Here is an 8,595-nt window from a genome sequence, read left to right as displayed (position 1 = left end):
AATATTTTGCTTATTATCAAGAGATTACAGTTATTTGTTTATTTAATAAAAGCTCAATCCAGATTTCAGGTTCTCTTGTTGTCTATTTCAGTGTTTCTACTGACATCTACTGGATAAATGCAAAGACCTCGGATCATTTAGTCTTATATATATATATATATATAATACATATAGTTAAAAACGTGTTTATAGAGAACATAAAAGTGGAAATACATATGCAAAGGAAAAGAGCTAAGGGTTTAAAGATGCCCAAACAATACACAGCAATTGTTGTAAAATAATAATAATAATAAAAATAAAAAACAAAGACATTAAAAACCAATATTTAAAAAAAGTAAAGATCACATAACAATAAACATATTTTTCATACAAAACATAAAAATTAAACATGCACATTTAAAAAAAACACCATAAAGTGAAAAAAGTGTTAAAAATAAAATATAAAAAATTATATTGGTCCCACTTTTAAACATTTTCCATTAAGGACAAAAAGCACAGCGTCCCTTCTTTCATGATGAACTGGTTGCACAAACCTGCTAGAATGGAGAAAGTGTATGTGTGTGCTGGAAGTGTGTGTCTGTCTCAGACGGCTCTGGATTGGTTGAAGACGTGATGCTGCTGGAGCTCACATCCTTTCTTTGATTTGAGAGGGGCACAAAGTCATCATGGCGTCAGAAAAACGTAAGTACACATACATTGCTTTTTAAAATATATGCTTATTAAAGACTGAGCGTGCATTTAATCGTGCAGCAGTGATACCAATATCTGACCTTCATGTACGAAGATTGCACATCAAGTTCTACATTTATGGAATGATGCATGAAGATGCCAAAAAAAAACATTTCTGTTGTTTCATTGTACAATAAAACCCTGATTTATTTTTTTATTTTCACAGCAGCATAACATCCGATTCAAATTTCTGATATTTTATTTGTAGGTGTCAGTGTAAAACATATTCTTTTAATAACTTTTATTAATAACACTTATGTTTAATGACTTATACTTAAGATGCATGCAATATCTTATTCATGTTTATTAATAAGGTATAATATATGCAGCTTTATGAAATGTTTGTTGATGGCTTTAAGTGTGTTTTACTAATTGTTGTCTGGTGTGCTGATGTTTTAGGGTGTTGATTCAGAAGGGCAACATGAATATGAGCGGCAGAAGAAAGCCACCCCATCTCTTCAAATCTGAAAACACACGACAGCCGCAGAAAGACAGCTTGCTTGCTCTTCGAGTCATCTTTCTGGATGATAGCGAGCATGTTTTTGAAATGGAGGTGACATAATTCTGCTTTAATTAAAGTTTGCACCATCTGAGAGTGATTTAAAGTCATTTTCTTCACTTCATTTTCAAAAAGCATGCATTATTACTTCTTATTTTATGCCATAAGTGCTGAGGGGCATTTATTGCATCTTTTGAGTGGGACGTTGGACAATAAGTCATGCAAGTGTGTGTGTGTGTGTCTGGTGAGTGGTCTAGAATAGCAGGACAGTTTGGCTTAAGGGATTGCAAGAGAAAATGTATGTCAGCATCCCAATTTTTCTGTGCACGCTTGAACTTTTGACCAAAAGGCCTTGCCTATTTTATTAATATTAAAGAAGAAACCTTTTATTTCCCTAACTTCTCATTTAACTGACTGATATCATGGATGAGTTGACATCTGACTTTCGAAAAGCATTTGATTTTTTTATAGCAAAGGGTACTGGGAAAGGATTTCTTCAATGTAGTATGTGGACACCTAAAACTTGTGGAAAGTGAATACTTTGGGCTTGAATTTCGACATCATTGTGGCAGTTATGTAAGTTATATCTGTTAAATATGTATTTCTAATATAGTACTGATGACATGTTAATCTTTCTATGAGCTGAAGTCATTCCTGTTCATTTTTTTTTTCATAGGTTTGGTTAGAACTGCTTAAGCCTCTTGCAAAACAGATTAAAAGTATGTAAACATTAAAATCATAACTCAAAGTGGATTATAATAGTTGTTTCCAATAATGTTTTGCTAGTAGTATATTTATGTTAATTTATATGATATTATACTCAGATTTTAGTCCTGGTTTGCCATCTCATTTAGGCATATTTGGTGCTTTATTTCAAAGGAAATCCAAAACTCATTTACTAATAATCTTGTGGATTATTTGTACTTATATGCACCAAAAACTTTTGCATGGATAATTTCCATTGGATTCACGGTTATGCAGATGTTTTTGATCTTCACCTCGTTCTTATGTTAAAGTCACCATGAAATCAAAATAGACAATTCATATATTTTTTATGAACTGTTGCAGTGTTTATTGTGATTTGTCCATGCATATAATTTTTATTCGCCCTTAAATGAACAGTTCCCCCAAAAATGAACATTTGCTGAAAATGTACTCGGAAATATAGATGAGTTTGTGTCTTCATCAGATTTGTAGACATGTAGCATTGCATCAGTGTCTCTTCAATGGATGCTCTGCAGTGAATGGGTGCCGTCAGAATGAGAGCCAAACAGCTGATAAAAACATCACAATAATACACAGCACTCCAGCTCCAACGATTAACATTGTGTGAAGGCAAAAGTTGATAAACAACCAAAAACGATATTCCCTTCCTCTTAAAACAGGAAAGAATGATCTGACTTTCCGCTTCATAGTGAAGTTCTTCCCTCCGGACCCAGGACAACTGCAGAAAGTGCTAACCAGGTGCAGCTCAGCCCCTCACACACTACATCAGACATAAACAGCAGCTCATAACGGCACATGAACATCTCTGGCCTGGTCTCTCACAGGTATCTGTTTGCGCTGCAGATCAAACAGGATCTGTCTAACGGCAGTCTGACGTGTAACGACAACAGCGCCGCTCTGCTGGTGTCCTCTCTTCTGCAGGGTATGTGCTTTCCCATGCCACTTGTGTTTGATTGAACTAATGTGACTGAAGTATTGTCTGCGTGTTTCTGCAGCAGAGATTGGCGACTATGTAGAAGAGCTGGACAAGCAGCATCTGGACAACAAGAGGTACATTCCAAACCAAGAGTGCCTCCACAAAAAGATCACGCGCTTCCACAGGAGACACAGGTAATGTTAAATTAATAATCAGTCATAGTGCTTCAATGACTTACAAATGCCACGTACGCACACAATTCAAAGAGAGTTTACTTGATGCAGTGTAAGGTACACATAGTGTACGCTGTAATGCGTAATAGATTTTCATAAAAATTCTAATGCAATATATTTCGTTACATCTGAAATTGGTTGCTTATCATGTGTTTTAATGCATTATATTTTGTGTGCAACAATGAATATATAAGAATTATAATGCATTATAAGTGTGGTTAGAGTTATTAATGACATCATTAAGTGACGTGCATTATAAGAAATGATTAATGCATTAAAATACTTTTATAGCGCTTTTTATATAAAGGCTACAAATCAAGTTTTTTTTATCAATATTATGAAAAAAATTAAAATATAGTTTGTCATGATTATGAGTGTTACTAATAAATATTTGTCAGTTATGTTTATGGTTTGGTTCAGTGTTTTTTTATTTTAATCATTGTGATACCATTATGGTTACATACAAAATATAGATTGTATTTTTAGAATTTCCATTTTCAGTTTAAATTTAAAATTTTAGTATTTTTTATAATTTCTAATATATATTCTAATTTCTAATATGTGCTTAATTAGTACTAATAAGTGGCTAATATTCTAGTAATATGCATGCTAATAAGCAACTGTTCATAGTGAGAATTGGTCTCTTTATGCAGCAAGCACAGATGTCAACACTGACAATAAGATGATATGTTTTTGATGATTTCTGAAGGATCTCTTAAAAAGACTCAGTAAACACCCCGGATGTGTCCTCCTGTGCTGTAGAGGTCAAACCCCAGCCGAAGCGGACGGTCAGTTGCTTGAAGTGGCCCGTAAGCTGGACATGTACGGCATCCAGCCTCACGCCGCCAGTGACGGAGAAGACATGAGAATCAATTTAGCCGTCACTCACTCTGGAGTGCTGGTTTTTCAGGTAGGGACTGTGTCATTAATGATAAAGCCAGGCTAAGCATTAGAGCTGTAACACTGCTGTCTTTCGTGTTTTATACTAAATACTAAATACTAAAATAAACACGTTCAGCTGGGCCAATATTCGTAAGCTCAGCTTCAAGAGAAAACACTTTTTGATCAAACTTCATGCAACAATTGCGGTAATTATTTTTGCTCATCCTCCAAAGAATGGCATTTCGAAATAAATGTAAAAATATCCATGGCCCTTGTTTATGTGACATGCGGAACACATCTGAGAAAAGGTTTTGCTTCATTGTGTCTGTTCAGGAGTCTGGTAAGGACACGGTCGAGTTTGCCATGGCCAGTCGTGATGTCTGCAAGGCCTTCTGGAAGATGTGTGTGGAATACCATGCCTTCTTCCGTCTCTCTGAGGAACCGAAGGGCAAGCAGAAATCACTTCTCTACAGCAAGGGATCTTGCTTTAGATACAGGTAGATACTGTAAAAAACAACACAGTACTACAGAATATTGCTATTTAATGTTGTTCTTGTGTGCTGCTCTGCAAAGGCAAAATTCAGTGAAAACTGATGTCAGAATTGATGTAAAAGATGGTGCAACAACATACAAGAAGTTCTTAAGGGTCATCGCAGGTATTTTGTACCTTTTGTGTTCCCAGTAAAGATCATGATCTTTGAGGTGCTGTATGTATGTAATATTTTGGCTGCACTGAAGCATAAAATACCTGCAGATATTAAGAAAACATGCCAACTTTGCCGTTTACTCTGCTTTGAAATGTGTGTTCCCTGTCGGAATGTTGGGTTTTGTTTTGGTCTGTCTGACTCCGCCCACTGCCAATTTAACCAATAGGATTTTGAGACCCCAGGTTGCCAGTTGGGGGAAAACACAACATAATACAGCCAAGGAAGCCAGCAAATGAACTGGATCAGAGACCGCAGATTCTACCTGACCTAAAAAAAACCTTGATAACCATCTAAAAAGCTTGATGGCCAGAGGAATATTAAAACAGATAAATCAACTTATCAACTTACAGTGTAAGGTTTGTCGTTCCTGTTGCCTGTCCTCAATCTGGCACCCCACATGAGTTTGAGGAGAGAGAAACAATAATCTCCAATATTTTGAATATGGACTGCAGTACCAATTTCAACCGCTAGCTGTCAACATTACATACTGTATGGAATTATATTTGCTTAAAAAAAACTGAACGTAACTTTTTCAGAAACTATCAAAAATATGCCATTACAAAAGAAGAAAAACACAATGAAAATGAAAAAAATTAACTCAGCCGCACAAATTTAACAGGCTCTTTAAATATGCTTCATTCTTTGTTAATGTTTTTCAGAAAAAGATTCGTTTTCACTAGTCGTGGATTATGAATGCTTTGCCACAGATTTTGCTTACGCTTTGCAGTTTTTCGGTTGGTGTTTTGACACAAACCTCTCGTGGGGTTGCTGAAGCCACGCCCACCTAGTTTGACGGCGGTGACAGCAGCAGCAATCCACCTGTAACTCAGGTGGCCACGCCCTTAATTATGCAGAACTTTAAGGCTTAATATAATTAACGGATTAGTTATGAAAAAATTTACCCCCCTCACAGTTGTCATGAAGGGCAAAATTAGCTATATAGACCAAAATAATGTTTTGCACCAGGCTGTAAACATGTTTTTTTCTGCTATAAAGTTGGGTATTTTAACATGGGGAGTCTATGGGACTCTTTACAGACTGAGACGATCGAAGGTCAAATATTATTTTCATATTTAGTAATACAAAGCATAACGTATTGGATACAAATCACCGCGAGAGTTTTCCAATATGCGCGCCACTGAGTGATGTCTGTACTTCCAGGTCAGAGAACACCTGTCCATCAAAAGCTTACTATCCAATCAGAGTAGATCACTGTTAAGCCCACCCCCATGAGAAGTTTGTGTCAAAACACCAAACGGAAAACAGTGAAATCTGTGGCAATGCATTCAGAATCCACGATTAGCGAAAACGAATCTTTGAAAAACATTAACAAAGAATAAAGCATATTTAAAGAGCCTGTTAAATTTGTGCGGCTGAGTTCATTTTTTTCATTTTCATTGTGTTTTTCTTCTATTGTAATGGCATATTTTTGATAGTTTCTGAAAAAGTTACGTTCAGTTTTATAAAGTTACATTAATTTTTTAAGCAAATATAATTCCATAATACTGCACCTTTAAAAAACGAATTTTTAAGCTGTTGTTCTTGTAACACATTGATCAGTTAAAATGGCAAAAAAATATCTATCTATCTATCTATCTACCTACCTACCTACCTACCAACCAACCAACCAACAGTGGAAGAACTCAAAAGCAGCTTTTGGAATTAGCGAAGATATCTGAGAAGAACAACTTACCTTTTCAGAGGTGAGAAATGACTAGAAACAGTTTAAAAGAGCTGATATTTCTGTGAAAGATGACCGTATGTTAAATACTGAGTTGTTCTGTTTCCTTCAGGAATTACTGTAGAGACTACTATGATACACGACAATGCAGATCCTCGCCTGACCTACTGACCGATGTTTCCAAGCAGGTACAGACAGTACTGTATATTTTTAAGCTGGAGGCTGTTACATACTTTCTGACATGCCGACTATATACTGTGATAGCTTAGCATGCTTCTAATGATGATCAATCATTATGCCAAGATATCAGAAATTACTGTTTTTGAGACCGGTTGGTGGTTTTAGATGCAAAGATGTGTTCTGTGTGAACAGCCCCTTAAAAATCTGCACCTGTTTTAAGTAATCTTGGGATTGGATTTGAATCAATTGGTGTATAGTCAGTGCAGCAATATGTTGCAGGGTAATTTTTATGACGGAGATTCTGACGGAACAGAGATTGTTTGCGTTGACTTGACTGTGTGTGTGTGTGTTTTTGTGACATATCAGGACACAACTCTGTATAATGACATGGGTATGACACAGGTATTACAAGGAGAGGGTAACCCATGTCCCCATTTTTCAAAACACTTATAAATCATACAGAATTAGTTTTTTTGATAAAGTAAAAATGCACAAAGTTTCCTGTGAGGGTTAGGGTTGGGTGTAGGGTTGGTGTAGGGCCATAGAATATACAGTTTGTACAGTATAAAAACCATTACACCTATGGGATGAACACACTTTTCACAAAAACAAACGTGTGTGTGTGTGTTGCAGGCATACGAGCAGCAGTCATGTGGGTTTCCTCACGCAGGAAGTGGCCTGCGCAGTCAGTCGGCGGTGGAGGTTCTCGTCTCCTCTGAGCTGGAGGATTCTCAGGCGTCTTCTCTTCGGCCCTTCAGCTCTGAGGTGGACCCAGGGCCCAGTGCACAGCGGGAGCACAGGAACAACCGGAGAGCCCGGTGCAGATGCTGTGCTTCACAGTGCGGCCGTTTGAACAGACACCAGCTGGTGCTGCTTTACCCAAACCAGCCTCACGCTTGCCTGCATCCTCTGTTGCCCGTGTGCCCGGTGTTCCCTTTGGGTCACTCCTGCGCTCCGGTCCTGGTCCCGTGCTGCAGCCACACGGCTCATGAGATGCTGCCGGCGACGACATGCTTCCTGGACGATGCCTTGCGCTCTTCGAGCTTCTCTGGATCGGTGTATGCCTCTCCAGCGCTTACACATTGGCAACGGTACGCCGGGATTGGATGGCCTCCGGTGCTCGGAGCAGCATCTGGGTTTTACGCAGCGGGAAGCTTTGGAGACCGAGATCAGGAAGAGTTAGGCCACTTCAGTGATGACTGCAGCTACCAATCGGGACTTCCTCGCAGGTCATACAGCCAGTCCGATGTCAAGCTGTTGTGTCAGCCGGCAGAGTTTCGCCCACTGGGTCACTATCCTCACCTGTCTCGACGGGAAGGCCTCACGCGCCCGACTTACCTGCCGCTGCATTCAGCACGGCCGACAGACGGCAGCAGGTCAGAACTGAGCCACAGCGACTCAGATCCAGACGTGGTGTGTTCGTTCTACTGTCCTTGGATCAGCAGACTGGTGCGCTCCACGCCTCTGGCCCGCATGCGCATCTCCTCCGGAAGCTTACAGCTGGACGAAGAGGACGAGCGTTCGTTTAGTAATGAAGGAACATCATCTGCGACAGCTGTTAAAGCCAAACACAAGTCCTGAGAATAAAACTGTAAACTCATTTAGCATCATAACGGCATATGAAATAACAGTCAGAAAAATCTAATATGTATTTAAAAAAAAGTTGATTGATCCTTTAGATACAGTGCTCAAAGAAAATATTACGATTTTTGCATGTGTGTGTGTGTTTTTCTATTTGAGTATTATATTTGTGACCTTGGACCAGAAAACCAGTCATAAGGGTAAATTCCGAAATTGAGATTGATACATCATCTGAAAGCTGAATAAATAATCTTTCCATTGACGTTCCATTATACGTAACGGCCACTGAAACATTTAATAAGTCTGGACCGTTATCAAGCGGTTTAAGCCACCCCCCCACCCACATACAAACAACAACAAAATAGTCACAATGGAATGATATAACTTAAATCTTTATTTGCCACACCAAACAAAAATGTATCTGTAACAGTTAAAGTCCAAAAATGAAGAGAACAGCATCT

General features: G+C 38.3%; 2 protein-coding genes across 2 annotated transcripts; both read left to right on the top strand.

Annotated features, from left to right (window-relative positions):
* The first annotated feature begins 400 nt into the window (after window positions 1-400).
* LOC132130379 (FERM domain-containing protein 7-like) lies at window positions 401-4,133 on the top strand. The gene is made up of 8 exons (XM_059542080.1): window positions 401-681; window positions 1,129-1,282; window positions 1,700-1,804; window positions 1,905-1,947; window positions 2,614-2,692; window positions 2,779-2,876; window positions 2,950-3,064; window positions 3,866-4,133. The coding sequence occupies exons 2-8, from the start codon at window positions 1,151-1,153 to the stop codon at window positions 4,047-4,049; spliced, it is 756 nt and encodes a 251-aa protein (XP_059398063.1). The 5' UTR covers window positions 401-681; window positions 1,129-1,150; the 3' UTR covers window positions 4,050-4,133.
* On the top strand, window positions 4,096-8,221 carry LOC132130378 (FERM domain-containing protein 7-like). Its single transcript, XM_059542079.1, has 5 exons — window positions 4,096-4,191; window positions 4,319-4,482; window positions 6,327-6,395; window positions 6,486-6,561; window positions 7,187-8,221. Exons 2-5 carry the CDS (start codon window positions 4,349-4,351, stop codon window positions 8,132-8,134), a joined length of 1,227 nt encoding a protein of 408 aa, XP_059398062.1. The 5' UTR covers window positions 4,096-4,191; window positions 4,319-4,348; the 3' UTR covers window positions 8,135-8,221.
* The last annotated feature ends 374 nt before the right edge of the window (window positions 8,222-8,595 follow it).

The sequence above is a fragment of the Carassius carassius genome, chromosome 47 (genome assembly GCF_963082965.1).
Source record: "Carassius carassius chromosome 47, fCarCar2.1, whole genome shotgun sequence".
Lineage (NCBI taxonomy): Eukaryota > Metazoa > Chordata > Actinopteri > Cypriniformes > Cyprinidae > Carassius > Carassius carassius.
This window is presented reverse-complemented; position numbering and strand designations above follow the sequence as displayed.

Bases quoted from the DNA above. Each gene is read 5' to 3' on its own strand.
- LOC132130379 (XM_059542080.1), top strand. From the start codon at position 1,151: ATGAATATGAGCGGCAGAAGAAAGCCACCCCATCTCTTCAAATCTGAA. The intron at 1,948-2,613 runs GTATGTAAACAT...CTCTTAAAACAG, and splicing joins TCTTGCAAAACAGATTAAAA to GAAAGAATGATCTGACTTTC. The intron at 2,693-2,778 runs GTGCAGCTCAGC...GGTCTCTCACAG, and splicing joins CTGCAGAAAGTGCTAACCAG to GTATCTGTTTGCGCTGCAGA.
- LOC132130378 (XM_059542079.1), top strand. From the start codon at position 4,349: ATGGCCAGTCGTGATGTCTGCAAGGCCTTCTGGAAGATGTGTGTGGAA. The intron at 6,396-6,485 runs GTGAGAAATGAC...TGTTTCCTTCAG, and splicing joins AACAACTTACCTTTTCAGAG to GAATTACTGTAGAGACTACT. The intron at 6,562-7,186 runs GTACAGACAGTA...TGTGTGTTGCAG, and splicing joins TGACCGATGTTTCCAAGCAG to GCATACGAGCAGCAGTCATG.